The sequence below is a fragment of the Canis aureus genome, chromosome 16 (assembly GCF_053574225.1).
Source record: "Canis aureus isolate CA01 chromosome 16, VMU_Caureus_v.1.0, whole genome shotgun sequence".
NCBI lineage: Eukaryota > Metazoa > Chordata > Mammalia > Carnivora > Canidae > Canis > Canis aureus.
Window position 1 is genome coordinate 36,387,926 of NC_135626.1, and position 26,177 is coordinate 36,414,102.

A 26,177-nucleotide genomic window follows, 5' to 3' on the forward strand; every position below is an offset into this window, starting at 1 on the left:
TAAAATTTCTCTCTTCTTTCTCTGTAAACATCACCTAGCTCTGTGCCCACTGTGGCTCTCTGGAGAGATGCAAGAAGTTATTTGAGTCTGAGTGAGCGAGCCAGCTACAGCTATGGATGGCTAGAGAGAGGATAAATACATCTAGAAAGATGAGGTGATGGATAGGTAGGGAACGAATATAAATATGGAGAGAGATGGACGAATGGAGAGATGGATTGAGACAGAGAATATAAAGTGAGGCTGAGGGAGAGAAATGGATGTGTGAATGAGGAGAGAGCGTTTATGCGGAGAGGTGGAAAGAGAAGTGGGGCGTTTCTCATCCTCCTCTCCACATTTCTGTCGTCCTGCCTTGTTCCCTTAAATGCATTTCCCACCACTCAGTTAATGAATTTTTCCTCTAGACTCTAGACCCTGCCCCACCCTTGGGTGTTTTGCACCCTCTTCCTTCACAGTTATCCATTTGGCCCAAGATAACATGCCTTCCCCTGCTGTCCCATCCTCATCACCCCAAGATAAATGGGGAGAAAGAGACCAGCGGTGGGCGTTTGGGGCAAAGTAAGGGGGCTCAATTTCCCATCTACAGTCTTGGGGTGGAGGAAAGCTCCTTTGGGGGTGGGAAGAGTGAAGGGCAGCTGGGTTGAATTTGTCCAAATCTAATAACCCGGGAGCCTATTGAAGGCCTTGGGGGTTGGGAGGGGAGGAAAGTCTTGAATATTCCTCTAACTTTTACCCCCTCTCCCTCTGGTCCCTTCTTTCCAAAAGTCTTTGAAGAAAGATGTTTTTGACGCTTCCACGTCGCTCTCAGATGGATGGGCTGCGGGTGATTGAAGTGTCTTTGTCATGCTAATGCTTGGGGGGTGATGGATGGGCGCTGGGGCTGCCAAACTCTGGCCCGCTGCGCCCATTGGCCTGGGAGAGATCACATGCGCCCCTCCACCCCCACTCCCTACCCCCTTCCTGGGGGAGCCCTGGCCCAGGCGAGCTGGGCCAGGCCATGGATGCAAGCTTCAGCGCTGTGACATACTGCCGAAAGGTTGTAGGGCAAGAGGGTGTCTCCCCCAAACGGGCCGACCCTCCTGCGGCCTCCACGCATGGACTATAATAGGATGAACTCCTTCCTAGAGTACCCACTCTGTAACCGGGGACCCAGCGCTTACAGCGCCCACAGCGCCCACAGCGCCCCTACCTCCTTCCCCCCCAGCTCCGCTCCGGCTGTTGACAGTTACGCAGGCGAGACCCGCTATGGTGGGGGACTGCCCAGCCCCGCGCTCCAGCAGAACTCAGGCTATCCCGCCCAGCAGCCGCCCTCGGCGCTCGGGGTGCCCTTCCCCAGCTCCGCGACCTCGGGGTATGCCCCGGCCGCCTGCAGCCCCAGCTATGGGCCCTCTCAGTACTATCCTCTGGGCCAGCCGGAAGGAGATGGAGGCTATTATCATCCTTCGAGCTATGGGGCCCAGCTAGGGGGCTTGTCCGACGGCTACGGAACCGGTGGAGCGGCCCCCGGGCCCTACCCTCCGCCCCCGCAGCCCCCTTTCGGGAGCGAGCAGGCGGCGAGCTTCGCGTCGGCCTATGCTGATCTCCTCTCCGAGGACAAGGAGTCGCCCTGCCCGTCAGAACCCAGCACCCCCACGGCCCGGACCTTCGACTGGATGAAGGTTAAGAGGAACCCACCCAAGACAGGTATGAATCAGGCGTGGCCTACCTCCTCTCCGGGCGGGGCCCAAAGCAGCTCTGCTGCTCGTGCAGTGAGGGGTCCCGGGCCTGGGCTGGCAGGACAGGTAGAGCGGCCCTGGTCGAGGCAGGTAAGAGCACCCCGCCCAGGCGCAGGTCGGTTGGGGTTTCCCCACCCAGCGAGTGCCCGGTTACCCTTAAGGGTGAGTCTCTACCACCTCCCGCCACCGCTTGCTCATCCATGCGCCCCACCCAGACCCAGGACCTGGTTGGGGGAGGACGGGAGGGGGGGTACGGACTTGTTGGGGGAGGTCCGTCTGAGTTTGGAGGTCACCTTGGGGGTGTCGGGGGATCCAGGGACCCGTGGGGAGCCGAAGCTGGACAGAGCATGTGTGTGCTGGGGGTGGGTGGGGGGTGGGGGTGCCGAGCCGGCCCAGGAGGAGGAGAGGGGAAGGAGAAGGAGGTGAGGGGACTGACGTGGCCCTTTCTCCCGCCCCGCCCCCAGCGAAGGTGTCGGAGCCCGGCCTGGGCGCGCCTGGCGGGCTGCGCACCAACTTCACCACGAGGCAGCTGACGGAGCTGGAGAAGGAGTTCCATTTCAACAAGTATCTGAGCCGGGCCCGGAGGGTGGAGATCGCCGCCACCCTGGAGCTCAACGAGACGCAGGTCAAGATTTGGTTCCAGAACCGGCGCATGAAGCAGAAGAAGCGTGAGCGCGAGGGAGGCCGGGTGCCCCCAGCCCCGCCGGGCTGTCCCCAGGAGGCGGCCGGAGACGCCTCCGACCAGTCGACGTGCACCTCCCCGGAGGCCTCGCCCAGCTCCATCACCTCCTGAATGAAACCTCCTACCGTCGGGGCTCCGCGGCCCCGGAGCGCCCCGGGCCAGCCCTCTCCTCCGCCCTCCCTAACCAGGCCTCGGCAGTAGTGTCCCGGGCGACCCTCGCCAAGGCCGGCGCGCAGGCTTACAGCTGCCTGTGGGGGGAGCGGGGAACCACTTCTTCCCTGTTAGGTGCGGGTGGGGTGTTGCTGGCTGGGGACACTACAGGACCAGAGGCAGGGAGACAAGGAACCTGTCAGCTTTGGAGGGAGGGGCTTCCTTCCGCCTTTCATCTGGGGCTCAGCACCTGGGAGGGGAGGTAGGAGCAAAGCCTCCTCCTCCCCAATTCTCCTCTCCCTGCCGACTTCCGCGTGTTCAGTTCAGTGCCTTTGAGTCTCGAGGACTCTTCTCCTGCGTTCAGACCCTAACTCCCCCCTTCTAGGCCAAGACACTGGGAAGGCCTTGAAACTTCTCTTGGGGGAGGCTTCTGGGTGCAGGCATATTATCGATGCTCAATCTCTGCAGTCACCACAGACCTTACAATAGCACCAGCTGCCTTGTGACAGACCAAAAAGCCCCCCAACACCCTCCGCCCCATTTAACCTTATTAACTCCCTCCCCGCACGGTTGTATTGCACTAACGCAGCCTCCAGAGGTTGTTTTCTGAGACCTGCCTCCTCCCACCAGCAACCTCATCTCTAAGCCACCAAAGTGTTTTGGAACTTGGTACTCTGGAGACTTCTGGAACGTTGTTGTCATTCGAGGCCTGCCCTCAGCAAGCCTCTACCAGGAAGGCGCAGGCACGCCCCCACCAGTTCCTCCCCTATTTATTGCCTCCTGGAAAACCCAGGACCCTCCTCCCCAACTCCATCCACCTCTACCCCTGAGGCATCCTAGGGAGGCCCAGGTGCAGTGAGAGCTAGCAGCAGCAAACATTTCTCTGAACCTTAGCAACAGTGGAGGTGCCACCGGAGTTTCTGGAAACCAGAGCCCCAAGCAAACCGGGTTCTCTCTGTACCTCTAGCTACCTCATTTCAATAAAGTCTGTGTTTTACCCTCTTCCAGACTGCTTCTGTTCCTCCACCTCCGGGATAGAGGAGGCTGCATACTCCAAGAGCCCTGGGGAGAGATGGGGGAAGAGTTGGTGAATGCTGGTTGGGCTGGAGAGATGTGAGCTGTAAACACTCAACTGGATAAACAGAAGGACTTACTGGGAGTGTCCTAAGCAGAACTGAGCCCAGCTTCCACGTCTGACAGTGGCCATCCTTACATCACTGGAGGAACCAGGAAAGAGAGAAGGGAAAAAGATGGGGGGTGGGGGGGATAATCCAGAGAGGGTCCTGAGAGAGGAAGGCAGGAAAAGAGAGAAGACAGCTTGTTGGGAGAGAACAGCAAAGGTGTTAAAAAGAGGAGGAAGTGTGGGAGAAGGCAAGGGCCCTCTGCCTCCTCCCCCTGCTCTCTCCCCAGGCCTGGCCTAGAGTGGGCCCTCCCTAAATGCTGATGGGGTGATTGTGGGGTAGGCAAGGTGTGCAGTGTGCCCAGTCCCGCCAATTCTTGCTCAGAGAACGTCAGAGGGTGGGTCCCTGACAAAGTGCGGCCGGCACACAGATTACCCCTCCACCCGCCCGCAGCGCAGCGCCCTTCCCCGAAGCGGGGACCTGGACGTGGGGACACAGGAGGCCAGGGTAGCTGGCAGACTCTGGCCCCGGGGGCACGCCCACCCGCGCCAAGGGGCCATCCCCGAGCTCAAGGTGAACGTCCCGGGCTCGGGGCGCTGGACCGCAGCGGGGAGGCGGCCGAGGCGGGTGGGAGGGCGCGGGAGCCCGGCAGGGAGCCGCCCAGGGCCCGGGAGATGCTGGGAGCCTGGGGGGCAGAGGGGGCCGGGGTGACCCCATCCCCGCGCTGACCTTTTTACCTCCAAGTGCCTCTGGGCTTTCCAAACAAGCCAACAGCGAGCCCGCGGGGGCAGCTATTGTCTCCGGCGGGTCCCACTGACAAACCTTTGGTCGGCGGAGGCGGGGGGCCGGGGCTCAGGAAGCTCTGCGACGGCCGACAAACCGCCATCGCTCACTAGCCCCGCGGTGCCATCGAGCTGACACGGGCCTGCGGGCTCCCACCCGGTTATTGATTCCGGTTACCGGGGAGTCCAAAGGCCCCGAGCCCTGACAGCTGAGGGGGTTGGGGGGTGGCGCGACAGCAAGGGGGCTCCTAGCCACCCCATCTGTTTAATTCTTGACCTAAAAGGAAGGGAGGTGGCCAAAAGGACTAGAGTGTAGGTAGGAAGCGCTCAGCATTTGCTTCCTAATGAAAACGGTGCCATTATAGGAGAGGCAACGTTATCAATAATTGCACAGCCCAGGTGGAGAGGAAGGCAAGCGTGTTTGCTAGAGAAAGCCTAGCTTTCCCAGAGGCCGCTGTCTTGCCCTCTGTCTTGGAAAAAAAAATCTATTAACTGCTTCTCTGCATTGAATTGAAATTGCCACCAAGGTTGGCTTCCCTAAAAGGGTCACCTTGACAGAGGGGAGAGAGCAAGTGTCTATGGAAACAAGACTCCCTTTGCTTGAAGCCATTTACTGCAAGTCGGTGGAGCCTTCTGATTGGGGTGTTTGTGGATCTTCCAACCTTTGGACCAGCAAATGGGCAGGCATGTAGGGAAGAAGGAGCAGTGGTTAGGGCAGGACTACAAGGGTGTTGGAGTTGGGCCTCGGACTGGGGCTGACAGGTCCTGGGGGAAGCGTGATAGAGGGGACAGGAGGAAGGAGGAAGGCTGGCGCATTTGATTTTGGTCAGAGCAGAAGGAGCCACGAGATTCCCCCAGGGAAGGGTGAGGGGCAGATCAATTCTCTGTTAACAGAGGGGCTGGCTCAAAATACTCCACAATAAGTCCAAATCTCCCATTTCCTTAGATGCCAAAATCTTGCCCTCTTTCCCACTTTGTGCTCTCCTAAATCCCACTTTTTGAACCTCAGACTCCAGATGTGTCTACATGGCAGGCATTTAGTTGGAGAAAGAAAAGATCGTTGCATTTTCCTATCCCATCCTAACCCGACCAGGGAGAGGATGGCAAAACACACACACACACACACACACACACACACACACACACACTTTGCTGCTCTTGAATTGAGTTGATGGTTTTCATTGTTCAACTTTCCAGAATAGATGCCAAACTGCTTCACTCAGAGATTCTACTGCGGCTTTCAGAAAGGTGGATTTTTCATGGAGGGAGAAGAGGGGAATTATATTCACCAGGAGATCTGATCATGCATTTTCTACAGAACTGGAAAACCCTTCCCACCCCACACCTCCATTTATACCACGACCATCTCAAGAAGAATCCCCTGTTTTGAAAATTAAAATCTTAAGAGAATTTTTTCCCCTTGAGTCTTCAGAGAATTCTTCTCAGGGCTGGTTGCAAGTCTGTTAAGGTTTCTGAGGAGCATCTCTTCACCCTTCCCCCTCTGGTGGGGGGCAGTCGGGCCTCCACTCCACCCAACCCTCTGCACCATCTGTTTCTCAGCCTGAAGTGTGAACTTTTCTTCTTTCATTTGCCTTTTTCTTCAGCGTTTGTTCTCTCAACGTGAGGCCCTTTGATCTCCTGGACAAGAGAGACAAGAAAAAGAGATTTAAAAAACCCTGAAGATCTCCTTACTTTTAAGTTAGTTTCTTTGTTATGAACATTCCTTGCACCCATAGCCCTGGGCTGCTGGAAGGGCATTGGGATGGGGAGGCTGGGGGCATCTTTGGGAGGACTGAGATGGGGGCAGGGGTGCAGATCCAGATGAGCCTGAAAGGAAGACTGAGGATTTGGGGAAACATCCAGGATACCTGGGTTCAACTCCTTCAGATCCTGCCTTATCACCTCCCGGTGGCCTTGGGCAAGTTGTCTAATTCCCTGTGATCAGTTTCACTACCTACAAAATGGCAATCGGAAGAGCACCTATCTTCCTAGGGTTGATGTTGGGATTAAATTAGTTAATATGTGTAAAATACTGGGACAGCTGGGTGGCTCAGTCAATTAAGCATCTGCCTTTGGTTCAGGTCATGATCCTGGGGTGCTGGGATCGAGTCTTGCATCTGGCTCTCTGCTCAGAGAGAAGCCTGCTTTGCCCTCTCCCTCTGCTGCTCCCCCTGCTTGTGTGCTCTCTCTCTTTGACAAATAAATACAATATTTTAAAAACATGTGTAAAATACTTGAAACAATCCCTAATAAAGAAATTTGAGCTATAATCATAATTCTCATTATTAAGGGAGACAGGTCCTCTCCCACTTCTAATAGGTCCCTAATCTATTCCAGGGCACATCTGGACTTTTTGGCGCACACACACTCTGATTCTCGCACTCCTAGCTTGTTTGATCCCTGATAGGCATATGGGACTAGTGGCAGATTTTGGAGCTACAGAAGGGATTCCCTTCTTTGAGCCTGAGAAGGAGCCCCCTTGTTCCCTTCAGGCCTCTGCACTCACCTGTGGAGGGGAAGAGTGATCTGGGCCTCCTGCACTTTCTTCCCTTCTCTACCATGGGAGGATGGACGGGTAGTTCTGGAGGCAGACACGCTGAGTTCCTGACTTAGAGTGGTGTAGGGCAAGGGTTCTAAAGTGTGACTCAATTGTCAGTGAGTCCCCTCTTACTGGCTGGGTAAGCTTATGCCAGTTACTCAGTTCTCCTGTGCTTCCATCTCTTCCGATATAAAATGGGAGATGTGGAAAAATAAATGAGATATAGGAGACCTGCTTAGAACCTGCCTGGTAGGGCATTCAGTAGAGATTTTCTGTCATATATATATTCACATAAGACATTTCTCTTTCTTTCTTTCTTTCTTTCTTTCTTTCTTTCTTTCTTTCTTTCTTTCTTTCTTTTTTTTTTTTTTTAAAGATTTTATTTATTTATCCATGAGAGACACACAGAGAGAGGCAGACACACAGGCAGAGGGAGAAGCAGGCTCCCTGCAGGGAGCCCGACATGGGATCTGGGTCTCCAGGATCCTGCCCTGGGCTGATGGCAGCACTAAACCACTGAGCCACTGGGGCTGCCCTTCTCTTACTTTCTTACACTGAGTTGTTCTTGGTCTTGGCGTGATGGAAGCAGACAACCTCCAGCCCTGGCCCTCTTGCACTGTAGCCACAGGCCCAACTAGTACTATAACCATGCTACTTGCTGTTAGGGAATAAAATAATTCGGAACAAAAAGATTCAGGGTAGTCCCACAGAATACCAGTACAGGGTCATGATAAGACATGCTCTTGGCAGGACAGCCTCATTGCATAAGTCTGGGAGCACATTCTTATTATTGTCCATGAGACTGGCACCCCTTGGTGTTGTACCAGATTTTTCTTTTCTCTTTTTTCTTTCCTGTTCTGTTTTCTTTCTTTCTTTCTTTCTTTCTTTCTTTCTTTCTTTCTTTCTTTCTTTCTTTCTTTCTTTCTCTTTCTTTCTTTCTTTCTTTCTTTCTTTCTTTCTTTCTTTTCTTCTTCCTTCCTTCCTTCCTTCCTTCCTTCCTTCCTTCCTTCCTTCCTTTCTTCCTTTCTTTCTTTCTCTTTCTTTCTTTCTTTCTTTCTCTTTCTTTCTTTCTCTTTCTTTCTTTCTTTCTTTCTTTCTTCTTTCTTTCTTTCTTTCTTTCTTTCTTTCTTTCTTTCTTTCTTTTCTTTCTTTCAGATTTCATTCATTTATTCATGAAAGACACAGAAAGAGAAAGGCAGAGACACAGGCAGAGGGAGAAGCAGGCTCCCTGTGGGGAGCCCAATGTGTGACTTGATCTTGGACCCCAGAATCACACCCTGAGCCAAAGGCAGACGCCTAACCACTGAGCTACCCAGACGTCCCTCTTTTTTCTTTTCTGATGATTCAGTCCTGACTCTAAGGACTTCCTTGAATGACCTCCTTTTAAAAAAGTATTTTATTTATTAATGAGAGATAGAGAGAGAGGCAGAGACACAGGCAGAGAGAGAGAAGCAGGCTCCATGCAGGGAGTCCAATGTGGGACTCCATCCCGGGACTCCAGGATTGGGCCCTGGGCCAAAGGCAGGCGCCAAAATGCTGAGCCACCCAGGCATCCTCTTTGAACGACCTCTTTTGCATGACTCAATCACAATATTCCAGATGCTTCAGCTTTTGCTGTTTCCTTGGCTCTCTAAGTGCTTTACACAATAGAGTGAATCCTGGGTGGGACAGGAGTTGGAGATGAGAAATATTTTATGTCCCTTCTTGGGAGAAGAGAGGGGCTTAAAGGCCTCCTGGCCCCTGTCCACTGTTGTTCTTCACATCAGGAAATAGATGGAGCAGATACTCCAGAGAAGAAAGCATTTTGTAAGAAGTCAGGGGACCCAAGTTTACTCATCAGGAGACTCCTGTGTGTCCTCAGGTAAGTCACCTAATCTCTCCGGGCCTGCTTTCCCAGTCTTTCATATAAATTGAATTATCCCACTGCAGCTTGACTCATCCTTTCATCTGAGGCTAGAAGAAGACCTAAGTAAGAAAGAATGTTAAAACTTAATGGGGATAGGAGGATGGGAGGGTTGGGTGGGGGAAACATCCTGTTGGATATAGTCTACTGGCCCAGTTAGAGCTAATTAAAATCACTCTTTCTCTTCCTACCCCCAGTCCATTTCCTCTAAGCTCTCAAAATCACTGGCCTGAGTCCAGATGATTCTGAGCCTTGCAGCCCTTTCTGCCTGGAAGGGAACCTAGGAGGGAGGGAGTCCCACAAAGCATGTGCACTCTGCTCCTCAGGGGCCTGAAGCTCCCTTCAGTTTACTCTGGTGTGACAGCTCTGTTTCAACCCCCACCTTGGAGAAGAGGCAGCTCAATATTTACCCAGCCAGAGAGGTTTGCCCAGAAGCCTGGCCTCCCTAGCCTGCTCCTGCTGGCTCTGCTCTGCTGCCGCCCCTTCCCTTCCTGGTTCATGGAGAGTTCAGCCCTAAAATGGCTAGCAGCCCCCCACCCCCAGCCCTGGCGGAGCCGGCTGTCCAGGGGATTGCTGTGGCCAGAAGGGCGGGGGAAGGGCCCCGGTCGTGGGGTCATGCCCTGGTCTCTCCACTCTTGTTGGACCAGCAAGCAGTCGGGGCCTCCCAGAGGAGAGACGACTCAGCAAATGATTCTCCTTCTTTTGAGAGAAGGAGTGGAAATTGACTAAAATGAAACTATTGGGTCTTGGAGATGATCCAGGGCTGCAAAGGGTCATGTATCTGCACGTTATTAGTATTATAGATTATATTTAATCATAGAGACACTTGCAAACTTGTAATAGCCTGCACTTTTTTTCCAAAGACACTAAAAGAGCTCATACAATAAAGAGGTGACACAATTCTCAGCAACCATATATGAAAACAGTCTCTAACATTCTGTTAGAGAATGTAAGAATGTTAGAATCTAACATTCTAGCATTCTAATATTCTAGAATGTAAGGTCCATGAAGGCTGAGATTTTGTCTGTTTTGTTGATTGTTCTATTTCTGTGTGTCTGGCACATAGTAGATGCTCAGTAAATATTTGTGGAGTAAGTGAAGATTTTTTTTTTAAGATTTTATTTATTTATTCATGAGAGACACAGAGAGAGATGCAGAGACATAGGCAGAGAGAGAAGCAGGCTTCATGCAGGGAGCCCTATGAGAGTAAATGAAGATTGAAGCTAACTGCTCCTGTCTAGAAGGAGGGCATCCCAAAATTGGTGTCCTGAAAGGATATCAGTTTCCAATGTTTGATTAGTCCAAGAGTATTATCATCATCAGTGTACTACTATGGAGGTAATGAAAGTAGGGAGGGGGATCGAGAAGCATTTTCTTCCTCTACCATCTCCGTTGTCCGTTGAAGGTGTCTATCTCTGGCAAATGACAGTAAGTTGACTTCCTAGCTTCAGGGCAAATCTGTTCCCAGGGCTCACCCGCAGAGGTTTTGTTTGGGGCTTCTTTAGGTTAGCAGGTGTAAACTCAAGAAAATACTCAACTCTGGAAATGTAAGGGATTTAAAGGCTCAGCTGTTTTTTTTTTAAGACTTTATTTATTTATTCATGAGAGACAGAAAGAGAGGCAGAGACACAGGCAGAGGGAGGTGAAGCAGACTCCATGCAAGGAGCACGTTGTGGGACTTGATCCTGGAAATCCGGGATCAGGTCCTGAGCCAAAGGCAGAAGCTCAACAGATGAGTTTCCCAGGCATCCCAGGTTTTTTTTTTTTTTAAGTAATCTCTACCCCCAACATAGGGCTTGAACTTACTCACGACCCAAGATCAAGAGTCACGTGCTCTAGAGACTGAGCCAGCAAGGCACCCCTGGGTGTTTAGGTTGATAGAAATGTGGGTAAAAGAGGGACGGAGCAGCCATCCTTTTGCAGAGTGATCCAGGTGAGGAGATCTTGCTGAGGAGATCCTGGTGAGGTGCTCCTGTCACAAATAAGCCTTTCTTTTCCCTCTCTATCTCCCAACTCAACCCCACACAATCTGGGGTCATCCATACACGAATGGACCTAGGTTTCCTTTCATCTTTTCTAAAAATGTCTGGGTTGTCTTCCTCTTCTAAGGCCAATATGGTGACTTGGCACAGGGCAGTGTATGGACTTGTTGAGTCTGAAAGGGGATAATGAGAGATGGCCACCTGCTGGAAGTTTCCAAGAGCCCTCAGGAGCATCACCCAGTCTAGCCTGGTCAGTTGCCATCGCTGGAAATTGCTGGCAATTGATGACATCCTTTTGCTTACTACTACCATAGATCTACACACATGGATCCTGATCACAGAAACAGGAACCTGACAAGTCAGGAAAAGGGAAGGAGGGGCGCCTGGGTGGCTCAGTCGTTTAAGCATCTGCCTTCGGCTCAGGTCATGATCCCAGGGTCCTGGGATTGAGTCCTGCATTGGGCTCCCTGCTCCGTGGGGAGTCTGTTTCTCCCTCTCTCTCTCCCTGCCACTCCCCTTGCTTGTGCTCACTCTCTTTCTCATAAAGAAATAGAAATCTAAAAAAAAATTTATAAAAAAGTTAACAATGAATCTAAAAGAAAAGGAAAACTGTCAAGGAAAAGGAAAGGTCCCCTGCACCCTCTGCTCCACCTGGGGCTAGGTTTCTAGATCGGTAGGAACAAAGCTGAGAGAAGGGACTTCCTGGGCAGCCACCTGCAGGAAGGCAAAGGGCCAGGGCTTCTGCCAGGGTTCTCTGGTTCCCCATTTCGGATTGGCTGCAGGCTCTGCCAGGTGTTTTTGTCTTTTAGGATGGGGAGTCTGAAGAGGCAAAATCTGGATAACAGGTTATTTAGGGGAAAAGTCTTCCAGCTGTATGTAAGCAGACAAAGGCTGGTAGGTGGTGGAAGAGCTAACCCACTTTCTTCTTCAGCCCCGACTCTTCCTTCCCCCTCCACCACCTCCAGTTTCTCCTATTTACACTCCGTCAGCTTCCGGAACTCACTGTTCAATCCCCACCTTTGGGATTTGGCAGGAGAGATCCTTCCCCAGGGACTGAAGCCACAAAGGCAACGTCTACCCCAGAGGAGGGGGGGGGTAGCAAGTGCTGAATCCATCAGGGGGTCTCTATTCAGCTATTCAAATTCAGTAATTTAGGCGCATTGGAAATGAGGGAATTGCAAAGATGCCTTTGAAAGGGCCTGCATGCTTGCAGGCTCCCACCTATGGTGCGAACATTTCAAAACCTATTGAAATCCACACCTTGATATATTCCCGCAGTGTCCCCCGGCGTCCCCTCCACATTTGCAGACCGATGTATAAACAAGCACTGTTACTCGTGTTCTCAATCAAAAATCCAGTACACAGCTTCACAGATGTGGCTGCAACAGCTGGAGAAGTCGGGCTCCCTGGGAGACAGGTATTGTTAACCTGCGTGGAAACATTCTCTTTCTCTCCCACTCCTTTGAATTTGTATTTTTAAAAATTTTTATTTATTTATTCATGAGAAATGCAGAGAGAGAGAGGCAGAGACACAGGCAGAGGAAGAAGCATGTTCCCTGCAGGGAGCCCGATGTGGGACTCGGTCCCAGGACCCTGGGATCACGCCCTGGGCCAAAGGCAGATGCTCAACCACTGAGCCACCCAGGCACCCCTGAGTTTGTATTTTGACTGTCAGTGGTGCAAAGCAGCACTTCTGAGAAGTGTGAGTGGAAAACAGAAGGGTTCTCCGCATACAGGTGAAAAGGAGGAGGGCCTTTTGCTAAAAATTCGTCAAATTTATCTTGCCAGAATTCCCAGAATGGAAACGAAAAGGAAATAGGTAGAAAATTAATCAGCTCTTCAAGTTTGGTGGCCTGTGGCTAAGCACTCAGAGGGAAAGCAATAATGAAGACAAAGCAAAACAAACAATCCCAAACATGGCCAAGCTCTTACATTATCTTCATCGGATACTGAACATCTGCAAAGCTGACTTTTTCCTTGGTTTTCATTTGGGTGTCAGGACCCACAGTTTAGTAGACTTTATCTGCATCTTCCTGCCTCGACTAAGAAAAAGAGCTTGTGTTTATCTCTAGAATTTAATAATGAGGAACAAAGGGATGGATACTAAAATAAAAGGAAAATAGCACCCAGTTAGTGCCTATTACCAACCCCAGCTTTGTGTTCTTCAACATCCTAAACTGTTTGGAAAAAAAAAATCAGACTTTCAAGTGTGCGTTGTATAAATCTAACAAAAATAATCCGAGTGTGTCCCCAAATTCTGCCTTTATGAAAAACTCCTCTATTTCCCTAGAGAAAATCCCGTTTTTAAAAATTCCTCTTTTTAATGAGAGGCTTATCTACAATAGATATAGCTCTTTCTTCTGCCTCTTTATTACTTTCTAAGTCAAATGGATATAGGTGGCTGGAAAAAATTTAAAGCACATTTTACTTTTTTCCTTTTCTTCCTCCAGCTCTCTTTTACACAAATCTCCAAGGTGGGGTGGGAAATAGAATCCTAGGTTTGAATTTAATTTAGTCAGTACACAAACCTCTTGCCCTTATGTCTTCTGCGTTGGCCAGGTGCTGAGCTGAGCTGAATGTCAGATTCCTCCTTTGGAAAACAAGAAAAGACCTGATTCTCTTTTTTTCCATCTCTCCAGATCTTTTTAAATTTAGTTTTCAAATTTATTTTTGGTGACAAGTGTAAATGTTTGCTCAGTTGCTGAGACATAACTCAGATTCTTCTCTTAAGTCAGTTGAAGCCTAGGCAGGAAGCCTGAAGCCTTCCACCCTCTCCTTTCAACCAAGGCAGGGTTTAAGGTGCAGAGAATTTTCCTGCTGTCACAGAGGGTCTGACTAGGCACCCTCAGCATCCCTTCCCACCTCAGTCTGGGACTGGGAGCAGTTTCCTGAGTTACAGGGTCCACTCACCAATGAGGTCTGAAGCCCTGGTTTGGGAGAGGGAGAGAAAAGTTCACAGGTCCCTGATGGTCTGAATAGTGGGTGTTTCCATCCTAGGTGTGCCTGGAGAGAAAGGCCTCTCCCCCTCTCCTAACACGTACACACATACACACACACACAGTCCCCACAACAGTAAGCTTAATGGAGGAGTTTTGTTGTTTAAGGAATAGAGACAGAGGAGGAGTAAGTTACTTGTAAATCTGCTTCTAGTAGCAGGGAAAGGTGTTCTCTCCTGGCCTTTGGCAGATGTGGAGAGAGGTTCCTGCCCCCACATGAGATTGTACTCCAGCTTTCTGATTTGTACTGCCTTTGGATATTTTGATAACCATCTAGCTGCTTCTTAGCTCATAGAGAGAACTGAGGAATCTGCGTTGCCTCCCTCTCTTCTCTTCCCTTCTGTCTTTTCCCATGCACTTCCCCCCCCGCCGCCCCCAAAACAGTCCACAAGCCTTTAATTTCTCATCAGGTGAGTGAATTTCCGGAGACCTACACATGCTGAAGTTGATGATTGTTGAGAATTTCCCTCTTTTCTCAGCCTCACTAGAGCCCACCTCAGTAGGCCTTAGAGAATGAGGGTGGGGCAAATCAAAGCAAAAGAATAATGAAAAGCTTGGAGATGGGGGTGTCTGTATAGACTTTATTCTTTATTCTTTTTTTTTTTTTTTAAGATTTATTTACTTATTCATGAGAGACACAGAGAAAGAGGCAGAGACACAGGCAGAGGGAGAATCAGGCTCCCTGCAGGAAGCCTGATGTGCGACTCCATCCCAGGACTCCAGGATCATGCCCTGAGCCAAAGGCAGACGCTCAACCGCTGAGCCACCCAGGTGTCCCAGGAAATATTTCTTTATATAGACTAGGAGCTCATCTCTTTAGGACTTGCACCCATTGATCTTATTTTGCCACCTTTTGGAGTCAACAGAATGATTCTGAATTCCTTTTCCACATGCTACTCCTCCAAATATTTGAAAACATCTCTCATGTGTGTCCCTAGTTCTTTCCTTCTCTAGAGTGATACACATTCCCAATTGCTTCATTTGTTTCTCCTGAGACCAGATTTCCAGATCTTTCCCCATCTTGCTCTTCTTTCCTTAGTTAATATTTCCATAAAATGAAGAGCCCAGAATGGAACAGAAATTATAACATGTGATTGCATCAGTTCTAAGCAGAGTGGGAATATCACATCCCTTGGTCTGGTCACTATATTTCTGTTGAGACAGGCAGCAGGGCCTGGGCAGGAAAGGACTATGGGGCAGGCTGGTGGCTGGTGAGAAATGAGAAGGATCCTTTATCTCTTGCCAGTTGTGTTCATCTTCCTGACGTCTAGGGCTGCATCAGTCATCAAAACTATAATCCATACAAATCCCCAAGTTCTGGGAGGGGTGAGCACTCTCAGACTGGCAGCCATTTGTGGGGAACAAACATTTGCTGAGCGGAGCCTGTGTCTTTTGTGAGAAGGACAAGGAGCATTTGGAGTAGAGAAACCTTATGGACAGGTGAGAAGGAGAGGCTGTATTATCTCAAGGGCAGGAAGTGCAGATGACCTGGGCTAAGCCAGCTACCCCAGGTCATCTGCTCTTCCTTATCATTGCTCTCTGGGTAACTACTTCTTTCCTAATGCTTCACCCTGACCTCCCCTCTTGAGGGCCTCAGTTTTTTTTTTTTCCATTGTTGTTGTTATTGACATCCATATAGTACTTTGCTATTAGCCCTTACTTCTCATTGCATCTCTGGGAGGTTTCTATGATCTTTGTTCTCCCATACAGGGAACCCGAGGCACGGAGAAAATAAGCAATGTACCCAAGATTGCATATCTGAAAAGCAACATATGATTTTCTTTTTTTGCTTCTGGCCCTCAAGAATGTATATGTAAGTCCACATATTCAGAATATGGAATGCATTCAGGATCATGGCTTTTATTCCACCATCTTTGCTGCAGCCAAGTCCCTCACTATCAGGCCTTGTTCAGGGTCTTAGGTCATTGCCTTTTTCCTTTTAGGGAAGAGAAATCAAGCAGACTACCCAAGTATTGAAGATCACTGGGTTCGACTAGGGAATTGCTCTCTCTGTCTAACCTTTAAAAATAGAAAATTCCTGCAAATAGAGTCCAAGTCAAATATTGGTTGACTCAGAGGTTCCATGAAAACTTCTAATGGTCCAGGGTTTGCCCATGATGGGAGGTTTGCCTTAGGGATCTTCCCTTGGAGCAGTTTTTTCCAAGTTTGGAAAGAGGTAGACACTTTGAACATGACTGATCTTGAAGCTGAAAATTTAAGGTTTGGTATATTACAGCGAAGGGGGAAATGGGAAGGGGGCTCTTAACATGAATATGAGAAGGGTTGTCTTTGAGGACATCTCTTTCTAAGTTCTTATGATGGGCGTGTGGGGGCTATGACCTCCCAGGAAATGGGAGTCATGATTCATGGATGGATGAGAAGAAGAGGCTTTTAGCCCTGGAGTTAGAGACAGTAGCACTGCTCAGCTGCCTACTCTGATTTTTATCTATCATCTATCTATCATCTATCTATCTATCTATCTATCTATCTATCTATCATCTATCATCTATCTATTTTAAAAGATTTTTATTTTGTTTATTCATGAGAGAGACACATGAAGAGAGACAGAGGGAGAAGCAGGATCCCTGTAGGGAGCCTGATGCTGTACTCGATCCCCGGACCCAGGATCACTCCCTGAGCTCAACGCAGACGCTTAACTGCTGAGCCACCCAGGCATCCCTGCGTACTCTCATTTTTTAAAAAAGATTTTATTTATTTGACAGACAGAGAGGGAGAGAGAGCACAAGCAAGGAGGCAGGTCAGAGGGAGAGGAAGAAGCAGACTCTGCTGAGCAGGGACCCCGATGCAGGGCTCAATCCCAGGATCCTGAGATCATGACCTGAGCCAAAGGCCAGACACCTAGCCTACTGAGCCATCTAGGTGCCCTGATTCTCACTTTTTAAAAAGAATTTTATTTATTTATTTGAGAGAGAGAGCACAAGCAAGAGGGGAGAGGGAGAGAGATCTTACCTCAAGCAGCCTCCATACTGAGCGTGGAGCTGACATGGGACTCAATCTCAAGACCTGGAGATCAGGACCTGAGCCTACATCAAGAGTGCCACTCTTGGCCTTACCTACTGGGCCACTCAGCACCCTGCCTACTCTCATTGGAATCAGACTTCTTCCACATTCCTCATTCCCTGCCATTCCCCTCCAGGGCCTTGTTGGAGATCCTGGACATGGTAGACATATAGGTCAGGGCTTTGAAGACTTTGAGGAATAAGCAGATCAAAAGTTCTAATCTCCAATCTCTTCCACCTGCGAGACTCCTGACACTGGTCTGCAGAGCCAAACACAAAGCAGATGGAAGGCAGAAAGCTGGAGACCATGAGCAGCTTCCTATCCTATAACTCAGCCCAGGTCCTGGGGAAGCTATAGAGGGGTCCTGACAATAGAATGATGTGGAGCCTGGGGTGAGACAGGAAGAGGAGAGACGAGGACATAGAGCCCAATTAGGGGCAGTAGACCACTTGGGTCTGGCATCTGCTCTCTTATTTGATGCAAATGTTGCTTTAGTCCCAAAGAAGCTACATTCTGGGACTAGTTTGCTGTTTACTTAAAAATACGCAGACTTTGCAGAGCTCCAAAGGGGCTCCTGATAAGGGCATCTCATCATATCCTAGCAGCAGGGCAGCACATCGAGAACATGCAGAAACATCAAAAAACAACAACAACAAAAAACCCTTCCTTGATCAGATGTTGTAAAGAATTTGCCAAGTCTGCAGATAAGGAGACAACTAAGGAGTGCATGTGTGAGCCCCTCAGAGAAAACCCACTATTTTCTCCTTTCTTTTACCTTCCCTCTAGATGAGAATGCATTCCCAGCAAGGGGGAGGTTAGTGAGCATTGGTTGTGAGGCCACACAGCACAAATCACATATGGCCTCTCCTCACCAGGTGCTCCCAGTGCTCGATCTGGGGGATCTTGCCTTTCCTTATCGGCTCTGCAATGCAAGCTGTGGAGACTCAGGGCTGTCAAGGTAAAAGCCTATCATAGGGCAAATACCTGAATGAGAGAGACATATTTGAGAAAAAACAGAGAACATTTTCAACATATTTAGAGATCTCAGCCCTCATCTGGCTACAGAATGCCTTCACTTGAGCTTTTACCAGTAAGAGGTGTCAAACAAATTAAATAGTTGATGGGAAGGCAGGAGCCAGGCATCTTCCCAGTCTTCTTTTCATGTGTTGGAGCCGGCCTGGAGACAACCATGCTGAAATAATGGGTCTTGGTGATTTCACAAGCTACGGGACTCCAAGCACACCATATTTCACTTACTTTGTAGATAGTTACTCAGCCCCCTAACCAAAGGGAATATCAATTTTGGCTGAGGATCAGTAAAAATCATGAAACAGCAGTGAGAGTATGGAGGTGGGGTGGGCAGTGAGAGCTATTTTTTATAAGGTCCAGTTAAAGCTTTATGACTCTTTCCACTCTTACTTTCTTTTTTTTTTTTTTTCACTCTTACTTTCATCCCTCCCATCATCAGCCTTGCTTGTTAACTGAGGCAATAGAGGCCAAAGGAATTTCAATTAGTTGGAGGCAAGACTGGAAGAAAGTGAATGCTCTTTGCACATGACAACTTTGTAGGGAGGGTCCTAATGGAAGATCAGTACAAGCCCATCAAAATGTAAAGTAAGTAAGTGAAGTCTATTTTGAAAGGTCAAAATTCTGAAATGTGGGGCACTTGGGTGGCTCAGTTGGTTAGGCATCTGATTTCAGCTCAGGTCATGATCTCAGGGTCCTGGGATGGAGCCCCACATCAAGCTCTACGCTCAGCGCGGATGGAGTCTGCTTCTCCTTCTCCCTCTGCCGCTCCCCTGGCTCGTGCATGTGCTCTCTCTCTCTTTCACTCTCAGATAAATAAAATCTTTTTTAAAAAACTGAAATGTACAATAAGGTAAGGAAGAGACCAATTCCAGGTTGTTGTATCTGCAAATGTTATTAAAATATGGCAATGACTGGAGGACAAAAAAAGCTTAGAGTGTGAATGAGGTCACCAGCTTATGGAATGAAGAGATACAGGGTTTTAGGAGGGAGGTTGTAGAAGTGTGAAGTGTGAAGAAAGGAGTTTGGATGTCTAAATCAGTCTGTCCATCTCCTTTTAGAATTGTATATGTGTTCCTGACATTCTTGGCTTTTCATATTTCCTTGAGATCTGATTTTACCTGGTTATTTGTCCCTCCAAAACATGATACTCATTCTCTATTGGCTTTTAATAAGCTCTTCTATTTGCTGAAATGATTTTCTACCCATTCTGTGTCTGAAGAATCCTTATCTATTTTCCAAAACATAGTTCAAGTTTCACTTCCTCGAAGAACCCTTCCTACCATCCCTAAACAGGATGAATCTCTTTCCGTTTTGTGTTGCTTATACTTCACTAATCCTGCTGCTGGGCACTTAGCACATTGCTCTCATCACTTATTCATATGTCTATTCATTTCTATATCCTTAGTACCTAGGTAAAATATGTCTGGTAAATAGATATGAAATATTGAAAAGATAAATGACTATAAGAGTAAAGGTGAGCCAGATCCAACGCGTAGCATAGATGGTATAATATTAATAACTGACAGATACAGCAAATTTATTTAGTTTTTGGTTTTATCTCTTCTCCATATGATATAAAGGTTTCCTTTTTCTTTTTCTTCATGAGAGACACAGAGAGAAGGCAGAGACATAGGGAGAGGGAGAAGCAGGCTCCTCGCAGGGACCCTGATGTGGGACTCCATCCCGGAACTCTGGGATCACGCCCTGAGCTGAAGGCAAATGCTCAACTGCTGAGCCACCCAGGTGTCCCAACCATGGTCCATTAAGACTAATATTTTCCTCGTGCTTCTGCTCCCACCAGCCACTTATGGAGAGCCTATCAAACATTGGCTTTTGTTTCATGCCTTTTACATACATTGTCTCATCTAATTCTTGTCACAACCCAAAGAGGAAAAGTATCAATATAATTCTCATTTTGCATCCTGTGGAACCCAAGATTTACAGAGGGTAAATGACTTGTCCAGGGTCACACCACGGATACTAAATTTCTATTAACACAGTTAATGGGGGCACTTGGGTGGTTCTGTTGGTTAAGCATCTGCCTTTGGCTCCAGTCATGATCCTAGAGTCCTGGGATCCAGTGCCGCATCCAGCTCCCTGCTCTGTAGGGAGTCTGCTTCTCCCTCTACCTTACCCCGACCACCTGCCACTTATGATCTCACTTTCCTTCTCTCTGTCTCAAATAAATAACATCTTTTTAAAAAATACAACTAATTGTTATTTTTTTGTTTCATTGGATTTTTTTTTTCAGTCACATCAGACTTAACTTGTGGAAAAATCTAATTATTCTTGCATATGTGTTGGCTTGATTGTATTTTCTTCAGCTGAGTCCATACAGTGATTTAAATATTTTTCCGAACTTTCATCATGAAAATTTTCACATATTAAGAAAATACTGAAAGTGTAGTACAATGAACAACACTACATCTACCACCTGAATTCAGCAGTTAACCTTTTGCCAGGTTGGCTTTATGGAAGTCTTCATTTAGGTGTCCGTCCTTCCACTCATGCATTTGAAAATAGGTTGCACTTCACCCTTGTATTTTTCAGTCTGCACTTCCTGAGAATAAAGACGGTGTTTTATATAATCACAGTACCATTATCATACCTAAAAAGTTAGCAATAACATGCAATACATATCAAATTTTCCTAACTTCCCCAATACCTTTTTTAAAAATTGTGATAAAAAAGTTGTGATAAAGTACACATACAACCTACCATCTTAATCATTTTCAAGTGTATGGTTCACTAACTTTAAGTACATTCACATTATATGCAGCCAATTCCAGAACTCTTTTCATCTTAAAAAACTGAAATTCTCTATATTTTTTCAAGATTTTTATTTATTTATTCATGAGAGACACACACAGAGAGAGAGAGAGGCAGAGACACAGGCAGAGGGAGAAGCAGGCTCCCTGCAGGGACCCCGATGTGGGACTCGATCCCAGGACTCCAGGATCATGCCCTGAGCTGAAGGCAGATGCGCTTAACCGCTGAGCCACCTACGCATCCTGAAACTCTGTATCTATTAAATAATCACTTTCCTTTCTCTCCTGCTTCCAGCCCCTGACAACCACATTCTATCTCTATGGATTTGACTACTCAAAATTGTACCTCATATACCTAGAATCATGCAGAATTTGTCTTTTTATGATTGGCTTATTTCACTTAGCATAATGAACTCAAAGTTTATCCATGTTGCATCATGGGAAATGTAAAATTTCTTTCCTTTTTATTTATTTTATTTTTTAAAGCTTTTATTTATTTATTTATTCATGAGAGACACAGAGAGAGGCAGAGACATAGGCAGAGGGAGAAGCAGGCTCCATGCAGAGAGCCCGATGAGGGACTTGATCCTGGTGAGATCATGGTGAGAACAGCTCAGGATCACGCCCTGGGCTGAGAGCGGCGCTAAACTGCTGAGCCACTGGGGCTGCCCTCCTTCCTTTTTAAAGCTGGTTAATAGTACATTGTACATCCATGCCACATTTTGTTTATCTATTAATTTGTTGTTGAATATTTGGGATGCTTCCATGTTTATTTGTGAATAGTGCTGCTATGAAGAAATATCTCTTTGAGACCATGCTTTCCAACCTTTTGGGCATTACCCAGAAGTGGAATTGCTGGATATATCTCTGTTTGTAAAATATATTTATTTATTTTGGTGGGGGGAGGGGAAGGAGAGAGCAAATCTCAAGCAGACTCCCCACTGAGTGTGGAGCTGGATGTGGGGTTGGATCTCATGACCCTGAGAGCATGACCTGAGCCCAAGTCAAGAGTTGTATGCTTAACCAACTGAGCCCCCCAGGCCCCCCATGATAAGTCTTAATTTTTTGAGGAACCACCATACTATTTTCCATAGTGGCCATGTCATCTTACATTCCTACCAACAGTGCACAAGTTTTCCAATTTGTGTATGTCCTTACCACCACTTGCTATTTTCTGTTTTTTTTCCTAGTACCCATCCTAATGGGTGTGAGGTACTATCTTATTGTGGTTTTGATTTATATTTATATATATAAATAATTTAAAAGATTAAGCATCTTTTAATGTGCTCATTGGTCATCTGTATGTCTTCTCTGGGGAAGTATCCCTGTGGGGAGCTTGATGTGGAACTCGATCCCAGGACCCCAGGATCATGACCTGAGCCAAAGGCAGACGAAGGCAGACATTCAACCACTGAGCCACCAGGCACCCTATTCAAGTCCTTTGGCCATTTTCAGAGGGCTGTTTGTTTTCTGTTGTTGTTGTGGTAGGGGTTCATTACATATTCCAGATATTAACTCCTTCTCAGATGGATGATTTGCAAGTCTTTTCTTCTATTCCATGGGTTGCTTTTTCACTCTTGCTGATTGTGTCCTTCGAAGCAGCAATGACTTTTGGAATTCAAAATAGCTTACTTTTATTTCAGTTAAACTGCATGGCTTTGCATGTTTTCATCTCTGCCTAGAATGCCCCCTACTCTTTCCTTTGTCTGAGTGACTCCCATGCATCCTCTAAACTCAGCCCAGTTGTTACTTCCTCCACTCAGTTGGAGTTAGGAGCCCTTCCCCTAGATCCTCATTCTCTGCATGTGCCTCTACCACAGCCTTTGGTTTTGTGCATTCTAATCCTCTGATTACCTTGAAGGCAGAGATCATCTTGTTAGTCCTGCTTTTCCCAGTACCTACTCCATTTGTTGGCTCTCTGATGTCTATTGAACTAACAAATAAATGTTAAATTGAGCCCAACGTACTGAAGAGATCCAGAGGAGGTTGACCAAAGGAGGAGAGCGATGATGATGATTATAAAGCATATGTATAATGTTTTCATGTAGGCATGTATTATCTCATTCCTTCCCCACTCCACGTTTATTGAGGTAAGATTGACAAAATTATATGTATTTAGGTTGTACAACATGATTTTTTATTTTTATTTTTTAAAATATTTTATTTATTTATTAGAGACACAGAGAGGCAGACACACAGGCAGAGGGAGAAGCAGGCTCCATGCAGGGAACCCGACGTGGGACTTGATCCAGGGTCTCCAGGATCACACCCTGGGCTGAAGGTGGCGCTAAGCCACTGAGCCACCCAGGCTGCCCCTACAACATGATTTTTTAAAAAGATTTTATTTATTTATTCATGAGAGACACAGAGAGAGAAAGAGGCAGAGACATAGGCAGAGGGAGAAGCAGGCTCCATGCAAGGAGCCTGATGTGGGACTCAATCAGGGATCCCGGGATTACACCCTGAGCCAAAGGCAGATGTTCAACCACTGAGCCACCTAGGCGTCCCTACAACATGATTTTTTTAAGGTGTACAATGTGATGATTTAATAATATGTGTATGCATTGTGAAATTATTACCACAGTCAAGTTAATGAACACATCTGTCATCTCACATAGTCTGTGTGTGTGAGTTTGTGTGTGCATGGTGAGAACACTCAAGATCTATTCTCTTGGCAAATTTCAAGTACACAATACAATGTTATTAACTATAATCACTATGCTTATACCTTAGTTCCCCAGAATTTACTCATCTTAAATCTGAAGATTTGTACTCTTTGACCAACATCTCTCCATTTCCCTGCCTCCAGGTACCTGACAACCTCTGCTTTACTCTTTGGTTCTACGAATTCAACCTATTTAGATTCTACCTATGAGATCATACAATATCTATCTTTCTGTGTCTGGCTTATTTCACTCAGCATAGTGTCCTTCAGGTTCATCTATATGTGCTTGCAAATGGCGTGATTTCTTTCTTTTTTTATGGCTGAATACTATTGCAATATATGTAAATTTTTTAAAATTAAAGTACAGTTGACATACAATGTTATATTAGTTCCAGGTGTACAGCACAGTGATTTGACAGTTCTAGATATCATGCTCACTGTGATAAGCATGGTTACCATCTGTCACCATGCAATGCTCTTACAATATTATTGACTATATTTCCTATGCTGTACTTTTCTCCTCCTCATGACTTATTTATTTAATGACTGGAAGTTTGTACCTTTTAATTCCCCTCACCTATTTTGCCATCCTCCAGCCCCTCCCTTTTGGTCACTCCCAATGTCCTCTTTTTTTAGTTTTTTTAAATTTATTTTTATTTTTTATTTATTTATTTTTAATTTTTTCCCAATGTCCTCTTTATACTTATGATTCTGCTTCTGTTTTGGGTGTTTTTTTTGTTTTGTTTTTTTTTTTTTTTTTTTAGATTCTACATATGAGTGAAATTATTGGTACCTGGTTTTCTCTACTTCACTTAAGGTATACCCTCAAGACCTATCCATGTTGCTGCAAATGGCAAGATCTCATTCTTTTGAATGGCTAAGTAATATTCCACTCTGTGTACAAGCCACATCTTTATCATGTAACTATTGATGGACGTTTAAGTTGTTCCCATATCTTGACTATTGTGAATAATGCTGCAATGAACATGAGAGTGCAGATATCGCATCAAAATACTGATTCTTGGGACATATCCCTATGGTCAAGTGTCCTTCATGCTTCTTTGACAGCATGAAGTCAGAGGCATCCAGGAGATTGAGGGACCTGATCAATCAGGGCAGCCCTGAGCTCCTGGGAGTAATGGCTATTGGAAGGACATTGATGGCTTCATGTTCGGGATTTAATAATCCAGACACATATTGTATTCGCCTTTCAGGGAACCCCGACCTTCCTTTCAAGTCCTTGGCCTCCATGTTCATTAAAAAATTTGATCGCCAGTGACCTGGGCCCCAGTGCAGCTGACACAGCCTTGGTCCTTTCATTTCTGCTCCGGCCCTGGCGTGCTCCAGGGTTGCAAAATAGCCAGGGCTCAGTGGTGAGAAAATAACTTGCTGGAGAAATCTGTCTGCAGCAGGGAACTTCAGTGTAGAAATAAGAGGTTTTGCCCTGCTGAGCAGGAAAATATTGTTTTCTTGGGCCACCAGGAGGCAGGGGTTGGGGCAAGGATGAAATCCTGAATTCTCTTCTTTTGAAGGGAAGAAAAACAAGAGAGAAATAGCCATCTTCTCCAGCTGAAGCCAAAATAGCTTTAGGGGCAAACTTTGGGTCACACATCCCCTTCTGCTCTCCTCTCATGCCTTTAAAGTCTGGATGTAAGACTGAACTCCAAATAATTTTTGAAGGGGCGATTTGGGTTATGTCCTGGACAGCTTCTTTTTTTCAAAGTGTAATTTTGAGGTCTTAACTTTGAGGTCTTGCTGTCTCTGTAATTCTCACTCTGAACCTTAACGGAGATACAGCCCTGGAGACCTGACATAGTTTGACATTTTGCAGGCCTTGACATTGAACAAGGACATGGAGTATGAGAATTGAGTCTCTGGTCCAACAGAACATGCATACTGAGGGGATTCTTTGAGACACACTGAGTGATCCATTCTGTCTGGCCCAGGTGCCTTAGTGACAGCATTTGCAATGTGACCAGCTAGGCTTAGGGGCACAACCCAAAATTGAAGAACAGGTTTTTCTTTGGCATAACCTAACACTTAACAACGGCCTCAATAAATGTTTGTTCAGAGCATACTTGGTGCCACGGAGTGAGAGGCGGGACATTAAGAACCCATGCTTGCATAGCACTTCTTTTTATAAGGCCCTCTCAAGGCAGCTCATTTCTACAAGAGCTCTGTGAAATGTATATGGCGAGTATTATTATCATCATTTTATAGGTGAAGAATCTGAGAGTCAAATAAATTAAGTGATCCGCCTAGAGTGGAACACTTCTCTAGGCTCTAAATTCCACATTCCTTCTCTTATTAAAATAAACCTAGACTTGTGGCCAAAATATCTAGCTTAAAACAGACTCTACCTGCATAGGGAGGTATGGACAATGTAAGATTGGCCTTGATTGATAGGTGTTGAAACTAGGTATCGTTAGGTTTAGGAGAGTCCATTCTATTCTGTCATTTATGTATATGTTTAAATTTTTCTTTTTTTAAAAAAAGTATTTATTTATTTATTTATTTATTTATTTGAGAGAGCGAGTGCGAGCATGAGTGGGGTGCAGGGCAGAGAGAGAGGGAGAAGCAGACTCTCCACTGAGCAGGGAGCCCGGTGTGGGGTTCAATCTCAGGACTCTAAGATCATGACTCTAAGAGCCCAAGTCAGATGCTCAACTGCGGAGACGCCCAGGTACCCCTGCTTGAAATTTTCTATAATAGGGTGCATAGGTGGCCGGCAGTTGAGCGTCTGCCTTCGGCTCGGGTCATGAACCCAGGGCCCTGAGATCGAGTCCTACATCAGGCTCCCCGTGGGGAGCCTTCTTCTCCCTCTGCC

General features: G+C 47.0%; 1 protein-coding gene and 1 long non-coding RNA gene across 6 annotated transcripts in view; both read left to right on the forward strand.

The window, feature by feature from the left end:
- On the forward strand, positions 1 to 3,540 carry HOXB1 (homeobox B1). The gene is made up of 2 exons (XM_077850445.1): positions 1 to 1,680; positions 2,177 to 3,540. Exons 1-2 carry the CDS (start codon positions 1,092 to 1,094, stop codon positions 2,503 to 2,505), a joined length of 918 nt encoding a protein of 305 aa, XP_077706571.1. The 5' UTR covers positions 1 to 1,091; the 3' UTR covers positions 2,506 to 3,540.
- A 4,942-nt stretch (positions 3,541 to 8,482) lies between these two features.
- LOC144286453 (uncharacterized) overlaps positions 8,483 to 26,177 on the forward strand; it is a 29,288-nt gene continuing 11,593 nt past the window's right edge. For 4 of the 5 annotated variants that reach the window (XR_013354509.1, XR_013354512.1, XR_013354510.1 and 1 more), the window contains exons 1-2: positions 9,888 to 10,317; positions 12,150 to 12,288. This is a non-coding gene — a long non-coding RNA (uncharacterized LOC144286453). Of the gene's footprint in view, positions 8,848 to 9,887; positions 10,318 to 12,149; positions 12,289 to 26,177 lie in introns of those variants that run through there. The other variant, XR_013354511.1, reaches the window with a different exon arrangement.